This window comes from Polypterus senegalus, chromosome 2 (genome assembly GCF_016835505.1).
Source record: "Polypterus senegalus isolate Bchr_013 chromosome 2, ASM1683550v1, whole genome shotgun sequence".
Taxonomy (NCBI): Eukaryota; Metazoa; Chordata; class Cladistia; order Polypteriformes; family Polypteridae; genus Polypterus; species Polypterus senegalus.
The window spans coordinates 201,847,994-201,875,548 of record NC_053155.1 but is presented as its reverse complement, the minus strand read 5'-3'; the positions used below and the strand labels follow the sequence as shown (position 1 = coordinate 201,875,548).

At 35.5% G+C, this 27,555-nt stretch overlaps 1 protein-coding gene across 1 annotated transcript in view; it reads right to left on the bottom strand.

Annotated features, from left to right (window-relative positions):
• Positions 1-27,555, bottom strand: part of LOC120524451 (cilia- and flagella-associated protein 47-like) — a 644,864-nt gene that overhangs the window by 250,802 nt on the left and 366,507 nt on the right. The window contains exons 53-54 of the mRNA XM_039746304.1: positions 5,636-5,747; positions 1,398-1,529 (exon numbers count right to left, since the gene is read on the bottom strand). Coding sequence (XP_039602238.1) covers positions 1,398-1,529; positions 5,636-5,747 — 244 coding nt within the window. The remainder of the gene's footprint in view (positions 1-1,397; positions 1,530-5,635; positions 5,748-27,555) is intronic.

Genomic DNA, 27,555 nt, shown 5'->3' with positions numbered 1-27,555 from the left:
GTAAAAGTATTCGGACCCATGACCAATTCCCAAACATCCAGTGGAGAATCTATGACACTTTTTGAAAGCATTATCTGAATAATCTTAACAACTTAAAGCAAATCTGCTTGAGAAGATGGGCCAAAATCACTCACCAAACAGCAGGCAAAGCTGGTACACACTTACATGAAAAGCCTTAAACCGATTATATCCACAAAAGGTGGCTCTAATATACAGGATAGTGACTGAATAGTTACATTTTCTTTTTCTATAATAAAGTAATACCACTTTAAAAAACTAACTTTGATTTTTTGTGACTTGAAAAAAAATATCTTCTCATCTATCCATCACAGTGTAAAAAAGTAATAGTAAGCAACATTATAGTGTAGATCTAGGTGCTGTACATTATTCCCTATAAATTCTTACTTTTCAATTGATAATCTTTACTGAGACTGATAATTCAGAGAACAGGAAAGTCAAAAATAAAATGGGTTTAAAAGTGGACTGTTTTTGCAGTGATAACTAGAAAAGTAGACTGCCTTGATCATGAAAAACCAGAAACCCAATAATGGAAAGCCTCCGTAGAGTGAATGTGGTCATTAATGTACACAGTTTTAAATGTAAACCTTAACATTCTCGATTCAGGCAATGTATTGCTCAGCATCTTCATTTAAACACAAAACTCTAAAGGCCTGTACTTATCTGAGTTGCCTCTTTAGCCTGAGGGCAATGGCATTAAAGCAGCTGTCCAACTGTCTGCTCACAGATATTATGCATACAAGAGTCTCTGTGGCAAGCCTACAATATAATAGACTGGCTGCCAGCTCAATACAACAGAAACTACTGCTCCGTCATCAAGACAGTGGCTGTTACCTTCTGTTCATAGCTGGCCACAAGGATGACAGCAAGTCATTTTGATGTTTCTTCATTCCACAGTGTAACAAACCACGACAGTCATTATGTTGTCCTCCCAGTGGCCACCTAACACATGGCAGGCAATTTTCTGTTTCCTGGCACATCCGCTTCATCACTTTCACATCTGATTCCTAATGCTGCCAGTCTTTCTAGGACACCCAATGCTACTTTTTTGTTTTCTCTCTACATTCTCGCATCTCTGGGTGGGATTAGCAGGCTTTCCTCTCACTGCCTGCTTCTTTTAGTCATCATTGTCCAGCTTGTTTTTTAATAGTAATTCCAGACCACTTCATTCCTACTTCCATCCCCAAAAAAATCATATTAGTCTATATTGTGCAGTTATATCATATTAAGACTGCTTATTCTAGATTCTTAAAGTACAAAGGTTTCACTTGTACACGCTTAATATATTTATTTTTGTCAAAAGCCATTGTGAACACAGATTCATCAATCACATAAAGATAATTTGGGGAAAATATGATATGTATTCATAAAAAGCTTACTTGAATCATCGAGGGCACTGAATGTTTCTCCTGCCAACCTCTGAATAGCCTGTTTACCATCTGTCTGATTCACAGCTTTGTTGTGAGGGGGCTGCTGGTCCTCTCCATCTTCAGCAACAAATGAAATTACACCTAAAACAAATAGGTACCAGATGTTGTATCAACTGCAGCATTAGGTATGTAAGATGGACTGCCAACACTATATATTATAGTAAGATCCATTCACTACTAATAAATGTAAGATACACTCCAAATTCTAGGTGTCAGCTATCCAATTAAAATTGATTGCTGAATGGAAAGCCCTTCAGTGTAGTTGAGGAAATGAGCCTTTTTTAATGCTTTCTTCTGAAGGGTGATTCTTTCGAAAGCTTCCATGAAATAATTACAATGCGAAGCAAAAGCCTGCAGACAAATAAACCGTTAGAAGGACTTATTGGCATTGGATGACAGTTTGTATTTACTTTCCTTCTTAGGCAATTTTTCATGTATAGTTTAGGCTTCAGGCATAAGGTTTTTGCACCTGCTATGGTAAACAGTCCTTGATGTCCAGAGTAATAATATCATATAAGGTAGAGCTGAAAAAAACAACAATAAACTTCTTCAACCTTCTAATTTTAAAATGGTACAAACATCGTTATACACAACATAATTTTACTTTGCAAAAGATGATGCAAAGGTAATTGTTACTTTTTTCTGTTTCTTTATACTTGTTTTTCTGGTTAAAGAAAAAATAAGATTTACCCCTAAAGAGACATTATTATTATTGTCATAAGGCCACTTCCCTGTTGCCATCTGCATGAATTGTTTTGTGTATATATCTCATCTGATATTGTATCAGCTCTCTGTTTGTTATGCAGTGTGTGTTGTTGATTATTATATTATAGTTACTAGTTTGCAGGAGACAATCAAGTAAAAATTTCATTATACTGTGTAGACGTGGCAAGATACATGAACTTGCATATTTTTACATATGCCCTTACCTGCACAAACACAGACAGAATACACAATTTCCACATGGGCATTTTATATGGGTCCAAGCACTGTGATTTGGCAGCAGCAGTGGCCTATAAAGTGATACTTTTAAGCTACAGCGTGTCATTATACATAAAGGGGTTACCATATTTTTCTTTAGAAATTATATACCAGAGTAATTGTAGCTTATGCAAAACTTGTCAACAGCTGAGATTACCTCATATATATATATATACTAGTATATCTATTATAAAAAAAATCCTGGGAGGGAGACTAGGGAGATGAGACATGATCTTCACAGAAGACAATTTGATGTCCCGCAAGAGACACTTTAACGTCACGCGAAGACAATTTGACATCCCTCAAGAGACACTTTAACGTCATGCAAGACAAGGCAGTGAGACAACATTTAAAAGAAGTTCTTGGACATCTAACCAAGAAGTAGTTGGAATGCTTTTGGCAGACAGACATCATGTGCTCCCAGCTGTTAAAACAAAGACAAGCGACAAGCAGAACACACAGCTTGACAGCAGCAGCAGCAGGAAGCCAGCAGATGATCCGACCGCTCCTCCTTAGCATGCGTTCAGCCACCCCCCCCTTCACAACACGAGCAGCAGAAACACGAAGTGGCAAAAGGACATCTGCTGTACAGACTTTTAAATGATTGACGTGCAGCATGACAAAAAGAATAGTCAGCTCGCCAGCAGCAGCAGCAGAAAGAAAACAGATGATCCAACGGCATCACGTCCTTAGCGTGTGTTCAGCTGCCCCCCTTCACAACATGAGCAGCATTATACGTCCTGCGAGAAAGATCTAACCACACCCGGGGCTGGAAATAAAGGACAAGTGTTGTTTTTACAAACGTTTTAAAATAAAAGTGGAAATAATGCATATGTAACAATTCCCATGAAAATAACAATCTCACTAATTTGTATATCCGGTAAACCAAACCCAGGGGTGGGCGAGCGAAGCAAGCAGGGGGTGGAGCCTCCTAGTGTATATATACAGTGTATATATATATATATATATATATATGTTATAAGAGATGTACAACATATAACAAACAGTTAAATGGTTAGTTATATTATGATTAACAAACATGTTTAAAACTTGCAGTGAGTTAAATTCCCATTCTCAAGAGCAAGTCAAAAAATCATTAATAAATGTGTTATAGTGCAAATTTATTTGTGCTCTACACTATTAACTATATGATGTCACAATGGTTAGTCTGGCAGAATGCAGAGTAATGCTTTCAAATCCCAGTTTGGCCACTGTTTCGGTGGACTTTACATGTTTTCCCTCTGTCTGCATGGGGTTTTTCCAAAGTTCTGTGGTTTTCCTCCAGCATTCTAATGATGTATACAGTAGCTTGGTTATTTGGCAATTCCATGTTAGCTGGTATGAGTGAGTGTGAGTTTTGTGGATAACTACCCTGCAATGAACTAAAGTGGGGTACACAACTCCAATCCTTGAGGTCTGCTTTAACCAAATTTTCAATTTATTTACTAATAAAGTAATATGTTTATTTGGGATTTGTAGTAATTCAGCACCCTCAATTGACCATTTCAGTTTTAAACAGCTGCATTAAGGTTTTAATGGTTGCATGTGTTTTAACCAGTCATCAGTTAACAATCAGGTGCAAATGACAAAGGAACCACCAGCTCTCCAGCTAACCTTTTCCATTTAAACCTGTGTATTTGTATTGTGTCATGTATTGCATGGGCTGTAGGGAGTGGAAGCAGTATTGGGGTGGAGTCTTGGAACACCTTTTGTAAGGGCTTGGGACACCTCCCTAGAGAGAGAGCAGAGTGACAGGGAGCAGGTTGAGAAGGGAGCGAGCAGTGAAAGACTAGGCAAGAGGTAGGATGAAAGCAGGTTATTTTTGTTATTTTGGAGGTGTCCCCATGACCCAGACAACAGGTGGTGGTAGGGCACCATTTATATTGCGGCATATCCAATAAAAAGCAAGTCGGCATTTGGAAGACTCCCCCAGACAAGCGGCTCCTGAGTGTGTTTATTTGACGGGATATCACAGTATGATAAAGTATACAGTATATGTTAATATAAAATTTTGAAATAAATGAGAGAGAATGGAAGGATCAAGTGGTACAAATGTGTTCCGGATCATAAAATGTACAGATAATGTTATATATATATATTCAAGAAAATGAAAAAATCTACAATGTGATAAAGATTTATCTTGGAAGAATGAAAAGACTACCAAGACATACTGTATACACTCACATACTAAGTTTCATTATCTGCTAGGTCTGGCTTCTAATTATGAAACTGTTTGGATTGAAAATCTGCACCCACTATGATCCTTCTAAACTAGACTGGAGTACCAGAACTTGACTAGGGCTGGTGTTTCGTTTGCATCCAGTACTAAGACTAGTATCTGCATCTGTAACCTTGTGGTAGATTAAATGAGTTTTTTAACAAATCAATGGTTTACTTAATAAATGGCAAAGACTTCATGAATATTAGCTTTATATGCCTCTTACTTCAAAGTCAAGTCAAAGTCAAAGTGAACTTTATTGTCATCTCAACCATATACAAGTATACAGATAGACGAAATTGCGAAGCTCAGGGTCCACAGTGTAACAACAGTTACTTGACTTAACACTGAGATTCTTAAGATTTATTATATTTTCTTCCACATCTCGATGACATAAACATAACCAGTATGTACATAAATGTGCTCTGATATGTCCCATCCAGAGTTGGTTCCTGCCTTGCACGTTTGATGTTATATGCTCCTCACAACACAGTAACACAGTGTTTCCAAAACCAGATCCACCAACATCATTGTTCCTTGTGGATTTTGCTCTAACTAGTTTATTAATCATATAGTATACCGGTTGAAAATTATATTGACTTGTTGTTTATACATACAATGTGGCAATCCAGATATTCTAACAGAGTTGGTGTTACTTAACTACAAAATTAGCAAGGAGTTTTGTGTCTTATAAATAGAGACTGGTTAGGTTACAAAAGTTTAACTACTAAAATTGCACAATCATCTCTCGCTTACAGTATTTTAAAGCAGCCATTTTATGATGAGCACTCATAAATGGATGTGAGCAAACAGCTTCTCTTTAGAATGCACTTTTACTTACATTGATGTCTTTTGTTTGTGAATTCTTATTTGCAAAGTAAAGCACGTGCATCTTTTTTCTATGATTTTGACAAACAGGACAAGGAAATAGTTAAGTTTATGATTTAATTTTATTGCATTTCTTTAAGTCTTATTGTTTTTGATTTACCTGTTTGCTTCCCCCGTCTCCGTGGATCTATACTTATTGTGTAGGAAGTTGATTGTCCTGGTTTTAGCTCCAGAAAGGGAAATCCACTCACAATTGCAAGATCAGAGACAACCTGAAAATACAAAATATTGACTATTCTAAGTCTGTATTTTTGTCTTGTGTACAACTTTTATATTAAAGTATATGTAACCTGTTAAGTAAAGTCAGAATAAACATTTATTTTATATACTGTTATTCATATTTTTATTGTACAGTTTGACAACCAAAACACAAATATGAAAAGCTTTTATGTTGTGGAGAATGAAAAATCAGTGTTTTTAAAAAAAAAAATAGTGTGTCTTTACAAGATTAAAACCCAGTAGCAAATTCAACACAACTAAATTATAAGTATAGTGGAAGAATCTGTCATGCCACTCAACTGGTACCCTGTCCACGGTTAAACCTTTCACCATGCCTAGATATAAAGCTTAGCACTCCTTTTTTGATCTTTCATGCACCTACTTTTTCAGTTTATGGACTAATTTTTTGTTACTGGTCTTTTTACTTTTTACTTAACACATTTCATTGTTTTTAAGTTTTACATGCTTATTTGTTGATGTTAGTTTAAGGCACTATTTTTTATTTCATGCACTTATTTATATAACTTTTTTCACTCTTTTTTACTTTACTTGCCGATATTTAATTTTTTATATCCTTTTTACATTTTACAAGAATTTACTTAAGATTGCTGGTATTAGGTGAGGCATTGTAGATTTCAATTTAGCAAAATAGTCTGAAACCTTTTGTTTTAAACAGTAAATACAATAATAATTTTGTAGGTATATTTAAATAAGAATGAAACTGTATGCACCTTAATCAAAATAAATGAGGTATTTTGACTCTTTCCTTGAGACCCTTGTCAGACAAATGCTGTTGTAATGCAATTCAAACAAAATACAGGGGAAACAGAAAGATCTATGATCAAATAGTGAGTTACATTTACGCACAAGAAATACTGGATGTGCATGGAGCTCTGTGCGCTGTAAACGTAACTGGACAAATATGAAGCAGATGATAGTCAATAAGAAATTTTAGAATGACTAGGAAAGCAAAAAGACAATAACAGAAGGATTGCACAGCACACTCCTCAAATGCAGCCTTCTACATCCTTATATAAATTTACTCCACAGTAATTCAGATTGAACAATGGAAACAGAACATCTGTGGTATTATTTCCATACTTTCATGATGTCATGGTTACCATTATCTCACCCCATCCATCTACAATGTATGTGCACCCTCATGCCCATTTTAATGCCCACTGTTTATCCAATTAAGCTCTGTAGGCAGTTGGAAGTACATATTATTGAACCATTTTAGATAGAACTTCAAAACACTTCACCTTACTGTTCAAATAAACAGTCCGATTAACCCTTTTTATATGTCAATTGCCTCAGAAGCCTTCTTTGATATATAATATTTTTCAGAATGAGGAAGTAATTGCTGCAGTGTTGAAGAAATTCTCTAACGGAATAGAAGAAAATGCAAATACACACACAGTAGTAGCTTTTCACTACTCAAATAGTTTTTTTGATATATCTACAGGAATATATAGTGTACGTGCTAACAGGTAAAAAATTGTGCCTCTATCCATTTATCCATCTATTAACTCTTTTAGATGCTTAAATGATTTCAGGGTCACAGAAAACCAGAGCCTATCTTGACAGCATTCTATTGGTATTATTTTGAGAATAAACTATTCATTGACAGAGCACCATGGCGGCACAGTTGTCAGCACTGTTGTCTAACAAATGGCATCCTAAATAAGATTATTCATATCTGCAGCCTGTGCAGTTTCCATTTTTTCTGTGTCTCATCAAGTTTTCCACTCACATCATATAAGATTTTTTTTATTAGGTTAATTAGAATTTTCAAAATTGGCCAGTGGGAACTGTGCAGGAATGGGCCCCTCAATTGACTGGTGTCATGTCCAGGGCTGACTCCTACCTTGCACCTCATGCTGCTGGGATATGCTTAGGCCCCCCACATTGCTGAACTGGATTGAATATCTTTGAGAATGTCAGGTTATGCTTTTCAATTATTATATCATATCAAATTAAATGTAAAGTAGAATATTATATTGTATTGTTAACTTCATTTAGATTAAAAAAACAAAGTTAATGAACATCATAGCAATTATGATAGCAATCAATATAAATCAAATCAGCAATTAAACAGGCTGATCTCTTATCCATTAAAGATGAATTAACTGAGGGTATTGTTGTTGCAGATTTACATCTGTGAGTATTTCTAACTGCTAAAAGCTAGCAATATCGTGATGGTAAGGGGAAACTACTTGAGATCTATGTAAATTGATACTTAATAAACTTTTAAATTATAAGTTTAATCAGAAGACAGCTGTGGAAAGGAAACTACAATTTAGAAATACAGTTTTATATCCACAGTGTAAAAGAATAACAAGAAAGTGTCAACTTCACAACCAATAATAAAAATAATAAGAATAATCCAAACACTTTTCTTTACAGTAAAAAAAACAATAAACAATTTCTGCATATTAAATAGTTGTTTTGATTTTAAACAGATCAAATGAGGACACTACTATCAGCCTTTAATTAGGTGGTACACTCCACCAACTTATGCCCCGGTACAGTAAAGAACGGGTCAGTATAGTGAAAGATTTACTTACATGTCCAACCAACAACTAACATGTCACCACTCACTGGTGTGATGATAAACAAGAAGGAATTAAAATACAGATAAAATATTGAATTTATTAACTGACAATACTAACTCATTAGGTTTTTTTTTTTTTTAACAATCTGAATAAAAATGTCAATTAATAACACAAAACAAAATGTTTAGGACACAATTAAGTGACTAGAGGTGTATCTCATTAACCAAAATTCATGATTAGGGAAAATAGCTTGAAAATTCTGATTGTGAATTATAAAATGATGATTAAATTTATGACTATGATGAGTGAGTGTTAGGAAAATCAATATCTTCCACCAATACCTACTTCCTTATCTGCTGGATACTTACTCCAGCATGAAAGACTCCTCCATAATAAGGTAAAAAAGGAATCTAATTTAAGTAACTAAAAATAGTATAGTCAATGACACGTGATCATTATACTGCAGTTGATATTTTTTAATTAGTTATAAGAAGCCTTTTATAAAAAATATAAGAATCAGGAATATTAAACTCAAACCTGAATTATGCTGAAAGCAACCAGAACATGAAATTAGTGTCTGGTTTTACTATGCCTATGGCTAATGTACTGTATTATTATTCTGTCTTATGTTTACTGATGCAAGGGTACTGCTTAATGCTGGACATGAAGTTTCAAATTTAATGATAAAATGTATACTGATATATAGTAAAATAAGTCATTTATTAGTAACATGCTGACAGAATGTACTTATATACATTTCAACCATGCCAGAGGGATGATCCTGGTGACAACTGGATAAAAATGTCATACTGCTATATATTAGCTTCCAGTACCCATGACTGCTACAGTAATACCCTTATTGCAGGAGAAAAGTCCTTGTTTCCCTTAAGGTAAAAACCAGAAACAGCACGAAACAGATGTTTATTACCATTAAACATAGCATGCTGAGCAAAGTAATGAAGAATTACACTACAACACAACTAGCAAAGCAACACACTAGTCTTAGGCATAACAGCAAAAGCTAAAAAAATAAAAGCTAAAAGAACATTTTAAAGGAGTAGGTCTGGAGTGCATCTATTACACAATGAAAATAGCAATGTCAGTATAAGGCCATCAAAATTTGCAGTGTTCACTGAAATGAATTCAGCTATTGTTCTCATAACTGCTTTTAGTCACTGGAGATGATATGTGTCTTTAATAAACTGTATTATAAAAATACAGTGTTGTTTTTAATTACCAGCAATGAAGATGCTAACATTTTCAGAATACTAACATTGTAGCAAAAGGAAAACGACCAAAGCCTTGACTTATTCCTGGAAGTGTCTTGTCTTAAGTAAACCAATACTATTGCCATTAATGTTAAACTTAACTAGCATAAAAATAAAGTCTCCAAAGCCATTAAAAAGCAGTTAAACTGTCTTAATGTCTTTGATTATGAAATCTTTTTTCAGATCCATAAATAGTTTGTATAAAACCATTTGAAAGGAAAGAATTTACTATATAAGAATGACATGATATGATAGAATGAGTGCTATATAATTAAAATAATTTGTAAAGATTTAAGTTAAGAATTTGGAACAAAAACCTGAGGGTTCACGCTGTTACTTTATCAATTCAGCTTCCTGTAACTGAATCCTGCACATGGCTATTCTCTGAGAATAATTTTCATGTGGTCCTTGTGCTTGCATGAGTTTTTCTCTCAAATTCCTTAAGACATGGTGTCAATGTGTATGGGTGTTTGCATGTGTGACCTGCACTGCATTGGCACCTTGTCTTGGGTTGTTTTCCATATTGTGCACAGGGCTGCCGGGATACATAAATTATGGCCTTTAGCAACTTTGAATTGATGTTTGAGAATGTATGCTTTCAAATGTCGACATTCACAATGGTGCTGGTGTGTGTCTGTATTTCAGACAATGAGAAATATTTTTTCTTCTAATTTTCTAATAATTTTTAAAGAAAACTGCTGGATACATACAGGCAAACAGTTTAGTCATCAAAAGATAATTCCTGTGCTTCCATTTAAATTAAACTCCAGTTAAAACTAGTTAATACCCTTGCTCCCAAGAAATCTGGGTCAGATTTCTATTAGCATGTAGCTAAACACCAAATTCAAAGTCTGAACACTAATAGCTTCCTGGATAGTACATTAAGATTACATGCCAACCTTCCTCAGGCACCTAGTTCTCTAGTTATCCATGATGTGTACCTGTCACAGTGTAGCTTTCCTTTCAAAAAGACGCAAAAGGAAGCTAAGGTAGGGAAGAAACAAATATTTGTCTTAGAGGACTGTAGATTGTTAGGAAGATAAATCACCAAAATGATGATTTATTTACAACATCCTCATTAATTTAAAAATAAGAAAACACTCTCACAGTGCTATAGAAATTCAGATCAATGATTTTTTTTATTTTGATTTGATATATTCTATTAATCCCAAAGGGGGAAATTGTCTTTTACAATGACCTTTTGGAGGTCAGAGGGCAGGTCATCAACCTTGGAGCAATTTTCAGGTTAAGGGTCCTTGTTCAAGGGCTCAACAGAATAGCTTATAGAATCAAGCAAATAGTTATCAACATAAAAAAAGAAACTACATTAAATGGGTACTTAATGGAGGTTATTCCACCCATTTCATACTTCAAAAGCTGTGAAGGCTAAGCCAACTTGATTAAATAAAGTTAGTGCCTGGTAGCTTCTCTCACAGGTGAAATCAAAACCTAAATACATTTAAGGTTAGTTTAAAGTAGAGTGTTAGAGTAGTGTATCATTTGAAATTGTACTGATACATTTTTGGCACAAATGGTGGAGGAATGTTTTCTTAGGAAAGTAACTTTCCAGTTGTTCGTTAAAGCGCACGCCTTTACGTTCAGACATCTGGATGGTTTTAAAGTCTTCAGCCGATCAAAGCTTGCATGTTTTTGGGGTGTAGTAACATTCTAGAGTATTCTAAGGGAAGCCCATATAAACACAGCGAGATCATGCAAACTCCACACATGATTTATGCTGAGATTCAAACCCGGATAACCCAGATGTGATGGAAAAAGCAGGTTTGGAAAATAGTGATTAATGAGCAGAGACTATCAGAAAATCCAGGGAAAAATGGAAGGCCATTTTGGTAATGAAAGTACAATTTGCAGAAGGAACAAATGAAGGCAAGGCCCTTGGTAGTAAAATTGTTATCTTCTCTTTGTTTCTAAAGTTGATATTTATAAGTTCTATTTTTGATATTTACAATTTTAAATGTATTTGTATGATATTTCAAAGTTATAATAATGACTTCCTCAAACATTGTAGTTAATAGCACCAGTTAAAATGTAGTCTGTTTGTTTTAATCATGGTGCTCCCAGATGTGTAAAAAAAATATGTGCTATTAAAACAGGTGGCTTTTGCATGGAATATATTTCTAAGAGAACTAGTCTACCTGAACATGCCCAAGATCTATGCTACTCATCTTAAAAAAAAAAAAAGCTCTTTTGTTTACCAGATCTATGTATTCCATGTATAAGGCCAAGGAAAACACAAAAAATGTGTTTGATACATTTAACATATAACTGCAGTCCCAAAATAATTTTCCTATTAATATTTTTACATTTTTTCCAGCATAAAATAGTCAAGATTCAACAAGATCTTAAGGTTCACTTTTGATTAATGTTAGATGTTGGATGTACTGTATATTTCCCTTAATACTGAAACTGGTTTATTCAATTTTTAGTTAGTAGATGGCAGACTAATTGCTGAGCTGATCAGTAAATCAAATTCAACTACTTGACCACTAAATCCAATTCCTACTAACTTAGTCAAAGTGTGCCTTTCTTCATTTACTCACAGATTCTGTTAAATTTGCTGCTGTTGTTACTCCTATTATTTAATAACCTGATGCTGATCCCAATGATTTCATTACTTACCCTCCAATTCCTGATCTTAATTCTCTAGCAAACATTTTAGAGCACATTGTCGTAAGTCCACTTCTCGCATATCTGATTTATAACAACGTTTTGAACAGTTTCGGTCAGGTTTCCATGCTTAACATAATAATGAATTAGTGTTTGTTAATGAAACAGCACACGTGAAAGTCACAAATGATCTCCTTTATGCTTCTGATGCTGGACTTCTTGATCAAAGTGTAGCTTTCAGCACAATTTCCCACCTTCTCCTATTAGAGTGTCTCTTTTCTTTAGGAATTACATGTCCTGCTTATTTGTGTTCCAGTCTTATCCAAGTAACAGATTTCTGTTTATTTATTTCAAAAATTAATAAAAATTAAAAAAATGCAGCAGCTAGTTTACATAGTTATACTAAAACCTACAATCATATGTCACCTGTTCTCTGTCAGTTACATATTATTATAAGAATTTGTTACTTATATGCAAAGCCCTTTGTAACTTGGCCCTGGTCTGCTTGTTGGATTTTCTTCAGTTCCTCTGGTGCCTGACCCAAGTTTTATAATTAATTTACCTTTTATATTTGGTCATTATATTTGGTATTGTCTTTAAAAAATAATAACCAAAATTTCAACATAAAGTGCAGTTTTTCTTCTTAAAAAAATAAGTCAGGAACATAAAAGGTAATTTGACCAACTTAACCTTTAAAATGTGAGTAACCTTAGCCAAAATTATTTTGTACATTAGGCTAAAACAGTGTGATCATTGAACATTTTGTAATTAGATGTAATTAGAATTACTAACGGTAAGTCCAATGATCCCCAGTAAGAGCCACAAAGTCCGCTTTCTGTAATGCATCTAATTTTGCTTGCTTTTCAGTGTGCACAAAACCATGCTTTTATCAAGGCTTCGCTCGGGTAGTCGTTTGAAATGAAATTTTCCTCCGATCAGTCGTAGGAACGCGCTTCATTCCGACTCTAACATTTTTGTAGCTGTGATGTGTGCATCAGTGTAATCGATGTACCAGGAAATCATGCATTGACAAAAGTTCCCCTTTGCTTGGAATTGAAAGTGTGATTAAATGCGTTATTTTTTGTTATGAAGTACATGCATCGAAGCTTCTCAGCTGTGCTTGTGCTAAGAAAAGGAAAGATTTTAAAAATAACGTAACATGATTCTGCGTTAACCGCATATTTTTTCATACGTCCCAAACCAAGGAGATGCGAGGTTAAAATGAATCGGGAAGCACGCGTACATACTCAGTACCGGAAATAATTACACACCGGGCCGGATGTGGCCCGCGAGCCTTGAGTTTGACACATATGGACTAAATAGAAGTTGAAAAGATATATTTTTTCGAATGTGATCGCGCAATTCAGATCGAGTTGACGCACACTACAGTACATCGAGCCCACGTGCTATTGTGGTTTTGCCTGCATGCAAAAGTCACCCTCCCCTCGCTCTTACTTTTTTACCGTTCATCTAATGAATACACTGAGTATGGCTTTACCAAAACAATCATTGATGGCAAATAAAGTATCCATTATTCATAAAGCTTCAATTTGTGATCTGTCTTTCTGCGTTAACTGCATATTTTTTCATAAGTCTCAAACCAAGGGGATGCGAGGGTAAAATGAATCGGGAAGCGCGCGTGCATACTCAGTGCACCCCCTCTCGGGAATCAAACCTCGGATGTCGGCGCTAGAGGCGAAGCCTCTATAATTGCTTCACGGCATGTGGTTTATCTATTTGAGCGTATGTAGATCGGGGTATATATATACATATATATATATATACCCGCGCTTCGCAGTGGAGAAGTAGTGTGTTAAAGAAGTTATGAAAAACAAAAGGGAACATTTTAAAAATAATGTAACATAAGTGTCAATATACAATAATTGTTTTGTGAGTGTTAGGAGTGTTGCTGTAATCAAGGATTTGATTATCATTATTTCTTTCAATCAGGTTCGTATTTGTAGGATGTGTTTAAGTTACATTCTGTGTTTGTCAATCGTTGTAAAGATAACAGGTTTCATTCATCGATTCGTTTCTTACTGCATCAATAAACAGCTCGTCTTCCTCTTTATCTGAGACGTGACACACTGCATGCACGGGTTTTTTTTTTACACTGTGTTCCTTTAGCGGGACATTGACTTTTTCCACCGTGTGCTTTGTTTCCGCAGTAGCTGCACTTGTGAATATGCTTGTATCTATCACACGCTTTATATTTTTTTGCTGCCTTCTGAATTATGTAATTCGGTTTTTGTTCAGTACTCTTTGGAACTGTTGCTTCTTGTCTGTGCACTGCGTCATTTCACGTGAGCCGCTCGGTGTACATGCATCGAAGGTTTCCAGCTGTGCTGGTGCCATCTCGTGCGATGTCCATGGCGATGTTAGCTAAGACCCGGCACTTAAAAGTTTCTCTCCACCACCCTGACCATCTCATCTTCCTCTGCATAAGCACTGTCCTTTACCCGTGAATATTTAGCGGCAATGTTTCTATTGGATTGCCGCTGATGGACGGCCTTATATGGGCAGGCACTAAATTAGTTACGCCTCCCACGGGCATAGAGCAGAAGTCTATTATAGTATATGGACGAAAAAATAGGTTCCAGTTATGACCATTACGTGTAGAATTTCGAAATGAAAACTGCCCAACATTTGTAAGTAAGCTGTAAGGAATGAGACTGCCAAATTTCAGCCTTCTACCTACACGGGAAGTTGGAGAATTAGTGATGAGTCAGTGAGACAGTCAGTGAGTGAATGAGTGAGTGAGTGAGGGCTTTGCCTTTTATTAGTATAGATAGCAGAGTTATTACTGGACTAAAACTAAAGCAATTCTCCCTGTCTACTTTTTACTTTAAACATACGTCATAAAAAGAGATAAAGCAAGATAAAATTGAATAAACCATGTAATTATTATTCCAAGGAATAGCTGTATTAGCTTATTTGGCCATGTTTGCAAATTAGTTTAAATGCTTTATTTCCTATTTTAGAATGTCAAAGTAAATTTTTTAATTAAAATGAGTATTTTCCCTTGGCTATGCATTTTATTCATCACGAACATTCACTCTTAGATCTTAGATTTCCTTTCATTCAATGTGTCACTTAACCCCCTGAAATGCAGATAATGTGTTACTCAATTGCAAGACTCAGTGGATTTTTGAAGTGAAAAAAATTAATCAGCAGAGACAAATGATCATAATGACCTCTCATTTTCACTAAAATTCTCATTTCATCAATTTATTAAACAATTAGTGCACTTTTCCATGAAGCTGAAATAATTTTCCTTTGTCATATGTGTAACATGCAGTTTCACTTTATGGCAGGTTATAAAAAAGTGCTTTAGCTTCATGCATTTCTTCTTAAAAGTAATTTTTATTATGACCTTGGAGAAGATACATTTTCAAAACTATTCTGATCTAAAAAAGAAAAGCAACATTTTCCGAACCTATATTTATAGCTTGTGTACTTTCACAAAAATTTGTCATGTTGTTTTTGACCCTCTGACCAGCAATACAGTTTGTGCAGTGAGGCATTACAACTTGCCAAGCACATGAAAGCTCTTTTGGTGCACTTTTACCTGACAAGATCCAGGTGGAACAGTAACCGATGAAGTCACCTATAAAACAAGCTTAATTTAAACCAGCTGAAAGTCACACTTGGTCAGTTTTCTGTGCATTTCACTGTGCCTTGAATGCCAAAAAAGTAAGGGAGTGAGACTTTGGCATGCTGCAGGCAGTTGTATGATGTTCCAGGATTGCAGACAATATTGGTGAGGCTACTTCACTCTGTCCACTGGAGCAGATGACTATCCAAGATCTGGTTGCACTTGACTACCACACCAGAGTACAACTGTCATCTCAAGCATGTAAGCATGGAAAGGGTTTAACATTTAGGCTTGGGGGATCAGATGACCCATAAAACATATGTTCACTTTTGTAGAGTCACAACTGTACTGCTAAATATTTAAATCATATCCCATGTCACATATCATAAATTTTTCATCATACAAAGTTAATACAATATAATCTAAATTTTGCAATAACATGTTTAAAACTTTGAAATTATGAAAAAGTACACAAGTTCCATTAATCATATTGGGGTTATCTGCTAATATTTACTTTTTAAAAAGTTAGAAAATGTATGCATAACATGATATTGAGATGTTCTGAGTTAACTGTTTTGAAACATATTCAGATTAGGTGGGTTGGCAATGCTAAATTGGCCCTTGGGGTGTGTGTGTTCATAATACGATGGTCTGCTTTCACCCCGATGCTTGATGAGTTAGGCTCCAGCATCCCTGCATTCCATGCCCTAAATAAATGGGTTTAGAAAATGAATAGATTGGTGGAATGTTCAGGAATTTAAAATGTTTTTATTTATTTTTATTTACTTGTCACAGTGGTGTGTGTGTGATATGTGGTTGAGATTTGCTCAGACTGCCGTGTCACTGCTTATACAGATAGTTTATTCAAGCATAAGATTGCAGGCATACGGATACACACAAGTGGCTTAGAGGTCATTTAAATAGCAATTTGAGGATCTGTTTTGCTAACAGGAGTGGCTGTCTCACATGTAAAAAATGAAAATATTGTATACAAAATTTACAAGTTGAAGTGACCTCTTTCAAGCTAAATTTGAAACCGTAATCTGTAATTTAAGTAATACAGAATGTTTCTCTGTTTAAAGGGTATGTGACACAGAAGAAAGAGTTGCAGACATAAGAAAAATTAAATTACCATATTAATTGATTATTAACATATTTACATTAGCTGTGGCCTTAAAAAAAGTTGAGGAGAAAACAACCCTTCAATGTAGATTATTTCTGCAATATGTGGATCTGTTGAGGGGACAAGGCCCCTCTTAAACTCTGCGTAGGATCTCATGCTGCTCCATCTGACAGATTTGTTTCTGTAACCATAATGATGCTGAAACTACCAGCAGGCACTATGCTTCCATCAATGACAGAATAGTGTGGGACAGACTTCATATAGCTAGTGTTAAAGATGACAAGTCAGAGACCCTCTGCTCATACCACCTAGACATTTAGACTTACACCTGAACCATGCCTGTCCTGCACATTTTGTTGCCATGCGTCTCCTGCAGAATGCTGGGGCATAGCTGTTGCCATGGCCTGCTTTTTGTCCTAACCTTAATTACACTAATATTTTTGGGATGCCCTGCATCAAAACATCTGGGGATGTGACCCCCCAGCCTGCCCAATGACTAGTCAATTTGGCAAAACCTCCTGCAGGAATGGGATAACATCCAACAGCTACAGATACAGAGGCTCATTGGTTATGCATGCCAGAAGTGTCAGGCAGTGGTGGCAGCAAGAAAGAGGTGTTTACAGAAGATACTAAAGGACTGCAAGATGACTGCGGTTAATGTTCACATTTGCCACTATTCTGCTGTTGTTTTGTTTTGTTTTTCTAATATTCTTTTTGGCTTATTGTTGTTTCAACAATAAAGTCTGAAAATGTACCATATACTGTACCTGTATTTAGCAGCCTAATTATTTTATGGATACGCAGAAAGAAGGCATGATCTCTGCAGTGTGCCAGTTGTCTTCTTATAGACAAAAGAGAGAAAAATGAGTGAAAAAGTAAATTACACTAGCAAGTGGTTTCTTTCCAAATTTGAGCTTAACTCTCTAAAAACAAATGACTTACCTAAGATTATAAAATAGCTTGCACACCCTTGTGAAAACATAAGCAAGTTCACAGGAACACATCTCCCTGCCATGCCTGGCAACCATAAACTCTTCTTCTATACACTCTTTGAACAGAGACAATGCCAGGGACCCATTGTGTTCCAGTAGGACTTTTGGGCTGGTAGGCCGATTCTTCCTTTTGTGTCATATTTTATTTCTCTTCAATAGGTGGGAGGATTGAACATTTTTGTAAAGCTACACCTTTATAAGGCAATGTGTGCCATCTGTTGGATATGGTTACTTTAAATCTTTCTCACAAGGCTCTTTTTGTTATAGGCACATGATACAGTATTTAAGAGTTAGTTTAGATTAATGTACATTAAAATCACTATGGTTACATTAGCTCCTAAAGTGATGAAGAAACTTAAAAGTGTATATATGGGAAAAATTATAACACCTCAATTGTTAATTGAAGAATGGTTATTTTGCTATATAGGAACAGATTCCAGAAGAATGCTGCCATGAGCCCTGCTTGGTGAATTCCTACAGACTCCCATACCATGCATGGGAAATATCCCTTTACCTTGTTTTGTAGTGAATTGTAAAGCAGGAAAAGAAATCTTGATACATCTGTGGGACACTGTGTGATTATTCAAGATATGATAGCATAATGGCAAATCACCTTTAAGAGTTTGGCAATAGTTTGAATGTGTGGGAGCAGATAATTCAGAGAAGTGCAGGAGTTCAGGACTAAATATATTTACAGATGAGAGCTAATACATAGAGAATAAGAATTTCCTTACCAAGAATATCCTAACAGAATTTGTTAAACTTCTTGACATCAATAATTATGTACGTCTGTATATGAAATCTACAAATATGATATAAAAAAAATAGCAAGATTGTTTTGCTGACAGCTATTCATGACATTTCAATGTATCAAAAGTGCTAATTAATATCAAGCTACTCATTGGAAAACATTTTATTCACCTTTTTTGTAATGATACTATCAGCATGGACTAGCATTTTTCATGCTTAATTTGTCTACAAAGATATGAATAGCTTTCCTACATTATATGATATGTGATTTAAAAAATCAACTAGTTACATATTTAGGTGGTAGAGTGGCACAATTGTTAGCACTGCTGCCTCACCAATCCAGCATCATGGATCTGAATCGCATACCTAGTCATTGTCGCCATACTTCTACGTGTTTTTATTCTGGATACTTCAGGTTTCCTTTCAAATATGGGGTTGTTGGGTTATCTGGTAAATATATAATCCAAATCCATAGGTGTCTGTGTGTTATCCTCACATTCCAAAGAAGTGCCTGTTAGGTTGTCTGGTAGTTTTAAAGTGTCCCTTCCTGCTGTGTATGCTTTTTGCACTATAAGATACCAGGATAACTTCTGACATGCTTTGTGTTTTGTTAAAATTAAATGATATCTACAGAATTGGTGGAAGGATGCTGGAGTTCTTATATCAAAATCAACTTTTATAGTACACAGACTGTAAGAAAACTAAACAAATTAAATAATGAGGACAGAATAGTCAAAGTACAGTGAATCAGCTAGGCACTCCACGTCACATCACTCTTTTTAAAATCTTGTTTAAATCAAAACATTTGTCAAACATGACTAGAATTTAATTAGAAAATAATAAACCTGTCTTTATGCAGTGCTGGTTTTGTTCCCAGAGCGAAAAGAGTATGCCTCAGGACAGCAAAAGAAATACATTACATTAACTTTATGGGCAATAAGTATGTCCATAGCCAGAAGGTGTTGATAATTCATTTATTTTGTACGTGTACATGTGTAGGCTTTAGAATAAACAAGAAAATAATCATGCAAAAAATGTTTAGACATTAAAAAGGATGGAAATGATTATTCCAGATGGTCATAATTTATGCAAATTGAAACCAGACATCTGGCAATGCAGTCTTGAATAAAAGGTCATGGATTGGGGGGCATAGTCATTGGGCTGCTGATGTATCATCAAGAGGATGATTCTCCAAAGCATCACTAGCTTAATACCACAGTGAGATTCATCTTTTCATTAAAAGAATTGCTGACCAGCATTGCCTGGGTGAGCAATAAACATCTGCTTCTATCCAAAATGTTAGGTCAAACTAAATGATAGCTCTGAACATGAAAGGTTAAAATACTTCAAATATGTATTAATATCAGTCATTTAAAAAAAATCACAGAATATTCCAAGAGTATAAATAATTTAAAAGCATAATAAAGTCATGACAGCCTATGAAGGGTATTTAAATGTTGAAATTATTGCTATGGTGAAACTGGCTGGAGGGGTCTTTTAGAAACAGCTTATCAAATGATTAATTACATTTCTAGTTATGCCATTTGGCAAGAAAATTGATCCTGTTGTGAGTAATGTCAGCATAAAAATGGCAATGAAATTATGAAAAAAGGACATTGTAAAGAATGTGGAGCCAGATTTTTCATGAAACAAAGTCACTGCTACTACTTGCCAAATGTTAAAAAAATATTTCTGTGAGAGCAGTGCAAAAATATACTGCACTTGTAGTTTAAGACTATAAGAATACAAAGTGTTTTTTTAGCCAGATGTTTCCAAATAGGGCAACATGGTGGCGCGGTGGGTAGCACTGCTGTCTCACAGTTAGGAGACCTGGGTTCACTTCCAGGGTCCTCCCTGCATGGAGTTTGCATGTTCTCCCCGTGTCTGTGTGGGTTTCCTCCGGGTACTCTGGTTTCCTCCCACAGTCCAAAGACATGCAGGTTAGGTGCAATGGAGATTCTAAATTGTGCCTAGTCTGTGGTGGGTGTGTGTGTGCATGCCCTGCGGAGGGCTGGCGCCCTGCCTGGGGTTTGTTTCCTGCCTTGCGCCCTGGGATTGGCTCCAGCATGACCTTGTAGTTAGGATATAGTGGGTTGGAGAATAGATGTATGGGTGGCATGCTACAGTAAAATATCTTTAGGGAAGTACTGATAATCAACCTTTATGTAATCAATTTAAATTACATTGTAAACAGGCATAATACAATAAATTGGTTAGCCATATGACAAAGATAGACCCCCTGGTTAAATGACATGTTTCAGTGAATGTCTAAGTAAAACAAAAATTTTATTGATTAAGTTTTATTTTATGCCATATACAGAGCAGAATAAATGCTTGTTAATTCCAGTCTCTGAGAATGTTGTGTCTTAAAGCAGCATCATGGGTTCCTCTAAGCAGCTGACTGGAGACATAAAAATGAGGAGAACTGGCTCTTTTAAAGTAGTAAAAGACTATAAAAGATAAATAAATCATTCCAATTTAGAATTTCCACTGTCAGAAGAAACAGAATTGAGTGAAACTGTTTAACCCAAGGCAAAACCTTGAAGACCCAGAAAAATCCAAGATATAAAAGCTTGTAATCCTGTCAGATATACAAAGCTGCACCCTGGTACAATTGTAAATGTCCTGTTGAATTTTTGGTTCCATGATGACAAGATACATTTTAAAAAACATTTAAAGGAAAAGAACACTATCTATCTATCTGTTATGATTTGGGGTTGTGTGACAGGCTGTTGCTGCACAAATTGTTTTGAGTGAATAATATGACTTTAAAAATGAACAAATCCTGAAAGCTAATGCTGCAGGATCAGTTAGAAGTTGATGCTGAAAAGAACTGAATATTTTGGCATAATGACTGAAAACATAACTTAATAATAACCATGAAGCACTTAAAGGAATAAACTAACATGAAAATGAATTTGCTTTCAATGTTACCCCCACTTGAATATTTTTGTCGAGAGACTAAGAATGACAGAGTTTTCTGCAAGAAAGTGTTAAGGGATAATAGTATGGAAAGAGCAAAAGACTCTTAGCTGTCTACAAGAAATGTGTGGAAACTATGGTTGTAGTCCAAGGATATGTTATACTTTTACACATGCTAAATTCACTGTTGCAGTATGTATTCAATCTATTAAATTCAGGAAATACATAGTAATTATTAATTAAAATGTACAAAAATCACACTTAAGCATATGCCCTACGGAGATTGTGTTGACTTCTTTTTAATTGGAGATTACGTAAAACATGTAGTTTGACCAGGGTGGGTCCATTCTTTTAAATCAATAAATATATCTGATTTACAATTCTATTAAATTTCTGGAGGACAGTTGTTCAGCAGAGATTGTGGATTTGCAAATGCATATATACACTAAACCCATTTCAAGTAATTTTTAAACTTAAAAGACTGGTATTTTTGAAATCAAAGGTGTTTTTTCACTGTCATGATAAATATTAATTTGCCACATGAACCTGCTTTCTAAAGTGATTAAAATTTTATAAATTATAAATAAACAACTAGACTGCTCTTGAGCTTTATAATGAAGGCGAAGGCATCAGGGTTCAAGTCAAAAATATTATCCAGTACTTACCTATGTCTTAGGATTACACATGCATTGCAAAACAGCATATACATGTTGTTTTAAGAAGGTAACCATTTTAGAAGATGGCCAGGTGTATGTTTCACTTTGCCAACTACCACGTTCGTCCTCTTCCACAGCACGCTTTCAGCTCCAGGGGTGTGGATTTACCTCAGAAAGTCATTGCCAATGGTGATGGCCATATGTGAATAGCTATCTCTGTTCTACAGACAACTAGACCATAATAACTGGTGACTTCTGCAAGTCACTCCCTACTTACAACCATTTTCAAACAAGACCACAGTCAACTATCCTCTCAGTTGTTGGAATGCTTTTGGCAGACACACTTCCTGTGCTCTCAGCTCTTAAAAATTTTATATGTTCTAGATAACACGTTAACGACTAAGCGAAGAAGAAAGAGCATCGCGTCGAAAAGAGACCCAAAATCGTTGGAGAGAAAAGAATTAAAAAAAGAAAGCAAAAAAGAACAAAAATAATCAATGTGCAAATTCTGAAAATAAGGAAAGTAATAATCAGCCCGTCCCACGAGACTAGACTTTGTGCCAAGAGATTTTTTTTTTATTTTTTTTAAATTTTTTTTATTTATTAATTTTATTATAATCAATACATAGTAATCAAGTTTTTACAAAAAAAAAAAGAATTATGCTAAGAACAGATCGATCCCCACCCTTGAGAGAGAGAGCAAGCCAAATGGTGTAAAATTTAAGGCTTGTAAAAAATACCTAAATCAACAAATTCTCTGTGCTTTATAAACTCATTTCAAAATATTACTGATTAGATCCTGCCATGTTTTGAAAAAAGTCTGCACAGATCCTCTAACTGAGTATTTGATTTTTCCAATTTCAAATAGTATAACACATCAGTTTCCCACTGACTTAAAAGAGGAGAGTTTGGGTTCTTCCAGTTTATCAGAATAAGTCTGCGTGCCAACAGTGTAGTGAATGCAATCACAATTTGTTTGTCTTTCTCCACCTTAAGACCCTCTGGAAGAACCCCAAACACAGCTGTTAATGGGTTAGGAGGGATTGTGAGTCCAAGACTGTCTGAGAGGTAATTAAAATTTTTGTCCAGAATAATGTTAATTTGGTGCAGGCCCAGAACATGTGACCCAGTGAGGCTGGGGCTTGGTTGCAACGTTCGCAGGTTGGATCATGCCCTGGAAACATTTTGAGAGTTTTAGTCGAGACAGATGTGCTCGATATATAATTTTGAGTTGTATAATTGTATGCTTTGCATATGGAGCTTGAGTGAATTCTCTGCATTGCTACTTTCCACTCCTTTTCTGATATATTAATTGAGAGGTCATTTTCCCAGTGTCCTCTTGGATCTTTGAAAGGAAGGGATTGTAAAAGGATTTTATATATTGTAGAGATGGAGTCTAACTCCTTGAAATTGAGCAATACTTTTTCCAGCGTGGATGAGGGTGCAAGATGAGGAAAATCTGGAAGGTTCTGTTTAACAAAGTTCCTGATTTGAAGATAGTGAAAGAAATTTGTAGCTGGAATGTTAAATTTGGACTGTAATTGTTCATAGGATGCAAAGACGTTGTCTATATAAAGATCTCTAACAAGTTAAGTCCAAATTTTTCCAGATATTAAAACTGCATATGTTTGTGAGGGTTGAAAGAGGTGGTTCTTTTGCAGGGGTGCCACAGAAAGAAGCTTCTCCGTCTTAAAATGCTTTCTACATTGGTTCCAGATTCTAAGTGAGTGGAGCACAATTGGGTTATTAGTGTATTGCCGATAGCGTGTGTTTATTGGAGCAGAGCAGGAATACAAAGAAGTACTGCAGGATTTTACTTCTATTGCGGTCCATGCCTGTGTATGTTCTTCTATTTGTGTCCAGGTTCTTATCGCCTGTATATTTGCGCCCAGTAATAAAACTGGAAGTTAGGTAGAGCCATGCCACCTTCTGCCTTTTGTCTTTGTAGGGTCGCTCTTTTGATGCGTGGATGTTTAGAATTCCAAATAAATGAGGTTATTGTTGAATCTAATTGCTTAAAGAACGATTTATTAATGTATATTGGTATGTTTTGAAATAAAAAGGAGCTTAGGAAGAATATTCATCTTAACAGTGTTAATTCTTCCAGCTAGTGTGAGATGAAGGGTTGACCATCTATGCAAGTCTTGTTTAATTTTTTCCATGCAGACGACGAAATTTTGTTGATATAGAACTTTATGTTTACTTGTGATGTTTACCCCGAGGTATTTAAACTGTTCTGCAATGATAAAAGGAAGGGTGTCTAATCTAATATTATATGCTTGCGAATTCACGGAAAGAGTACACTTTTATTCAGATTAATTCTGAGACCAGAGAGCTTTTGAAATTCTGTGAGTGCTGCTAAGACTGCAGGCACAGAATTTTCTGGGTCCGATATATACAGTACCATGTCATCTGCATATAATGAGATTTTCTGTTCCAGTCCTTCTCTGCTAATCCCCTTTATCTGATCAGTATTTCGACAATGTATTGCCAGTGGTTCAATGGCAATTGCAAACAGCAGTGGTGACAAAGGGCATCCTTGTCTTGTGCCACGTTCTAGTTTAAAGTAGTCTGAGCAAATGTTATTGATGCAAACTGAAGCTTCTGGGTTAGTATACAGTAATTTAATCCATGCACAAATGTTCGGGCCAAACCCAAACTTCTCCAAAATAGTAAAAGGTATTTCCATTCAATCATGTCGAAAGCTTTTTCTGCATCCAATGATAATAATATTTCTGGGGTGTTTGATTTAGTTGGTGAGTATATTACATTAAACAGGCGTCGAAGATTTGAAGATAAGTGTCGGCCCCTAATAAATCCAGTTTGGTCTTGTGATATTACCGAGGGGAGCACTTTCTCCATCCTTCTAGCTATGATTTTAGAGAGTATTTTAACGTCGTTATTCAGAAGTGAAATTGGTCTGTAAAGACCAAGAGATTTAACCACACCCGGGGCCGGAAAAAGACAAAGTAGAACATCGTAATCGAGCAGGGGGTGAAGCCCCCTAGTGATGATAAAGGAAGAGGAATTAAATGGGAAATAAAAAAAATTGCTTGCTATTTTGAACTTCAAACTGAGGTTTCCCTCTTAGTTACTACCATTACTGTCGACAGAGAAAACAGTGAAAATATCTGTAATTATACCTTGAACCACTCATGTCTTTCACTTGCATCAAACAAAGACCTTTTTCCACTATAGTTGACTAAAGTGACTTCTTTCTGTCCTGTCTGTGTAAATTATGCCTGGCTTTCTGGCTTACATGCTTTACTTATACATTTACATGAGGCATCTCTCAAGACGAACCTCTAAAATTTTCACACATTGAAGTTAGATGAGATTTTTATGGGTACAATTTACCACTCACTACATTGGTCAAGTAAACATTCCACAGTAATCAGAAATGATGTTCTAAATAGAAACTGAACATAGATTTGAAAATGCAAATTGTTGATTGATGCACATACACAAATGCCAAAAATATGAAAAGGAGAGTAAACCACCCTGTCACTTAAGTTTTTATACTTATATAATCAGCTTAATGCTATGAGTCCTAAGATAACACCAGCCATACACCAACAAGAAGCCAGTAACATACTTCCTCTGCCTTTTTTCAGATCTTATTAATTATAGATTGGTTGGAGATATTAGGATGTCTTAGCTTCCTCATAAATGTACTGTATATCTCCAGTTCTCTCTGTATGTAACAGTGCGGTATTTACCTTAACTACATGACTGACAAGTTTGTTCCACATAATTTCTGTGAGAAGATGTGTCACCTGGTTGCTTTAACTGTATAACATGTTCTTTCAACCATCAACGTGAATGTTGTGTTTCACTGTTATAAGTCAAGCAATGAGAAACATCAATTTCTTACTGAACATGCCACCAGTTTTGGGTAGTGACATACATTTTAAGATTACATAAAGCTTTAAATTAAAAAATGTAATACAAAGATTGTACAAAAGAATAAAAAATGTAAAAGTTTTGCTTTAAGTATTTCCTCTGTATTTACAGACAAAATGGGTTATAATTTCAATAATCTACCAAGTACTCCTGAAAGCAACTGTGTTGTGCTAATAAAGGACTTTGATTAATGACAAATTTCTACAATTGATCACCTACTAAACCCAGGTAGCTCAAAGGAATGCCTCCTAAGTGCTTCCAGTGAAACCTGTGAGGCTGTCGCTGTATTCTTCAATCAAAAAATTAATGATATTAGAAATAACATAGTATATCTCCCCAACACTAAGGATCCCCCTAAACCCCAACATCCTGTTATAAACAAATTAAACTCTTTCACTAGGATAGATTTACCTGATTTACAAAAAATAATATCTCAATTAAAACCCTCCACCTGCGTCCTTGACCCGATACCAACAAGGTTTTTCAAAGAAGTATCAGGCGTGCTAATTGATAATGTTCTTGACATAGTAAATTCGTCACTAGATACTGGGGTCTTCCCAGACTGTCTTAAGACTGCTGTAGTTAAACCCCTACTTAAGAAACATAATCTTGACCCCTCGGCTCTTGAAAATTTTAGACCCATCTCTAACTTGCCCTTCTTAAGTAAAGTTCTGGAGAAGGCAGTCATTATGCAGTTAAATGACCACCTCAATAAACATGCTATTCTTGATAAATTTCAGTCAGGTTTTAGAACAAATCACAGCACAGAAACTGCACTCGTTAAAGTAGTAAATGACTTGCGGGTAAATGCAGACAGAGGCCATTTATCTGTTCTCATCCTCTTAGATCTGAGTGCTGCATTTGACACCATTGATCACAACATTCTTAGAAATCGCCTTAGTCAATGGGTGGGCCTCTCTGGCAGTCTTAAATTGGTTTGAATCCTACCTGACAGGGAGAAAATATTTTGTTAGTTGTGGGAATTACAACTCGAAGACACATGATATCCAATATGGTGTTCCACAAGGCTCTATCCTGGGTCCGCTGTTATTCTCAATCTACATGCTTCCATTAGGTCAGATTATCTCAGAGCACAATGTGAGCTACCACAGCTATGCTGATGACACACAGCTGTACTTATCAATAGCACCTGATGACCCGATTCTATTGATTCACTAACAGAATGTCTGACTAGTATCTCAGAATGGATGAATAGTAATTTTCTCAAGTTAAATAAAGAGAAAACTGAAATTTTAGTGATCAGCAATAATGGATACAATGAGGCTATTAGAAATAAACTGGATACATTAGGATTAAAAGTCAAGACGGAGGTAAAAAGCTTAGGGGTGATTGTTGACTGTAATCTGAATTTTAAATCACATATTAATCAGATCATTAGGACAGCATTTTTT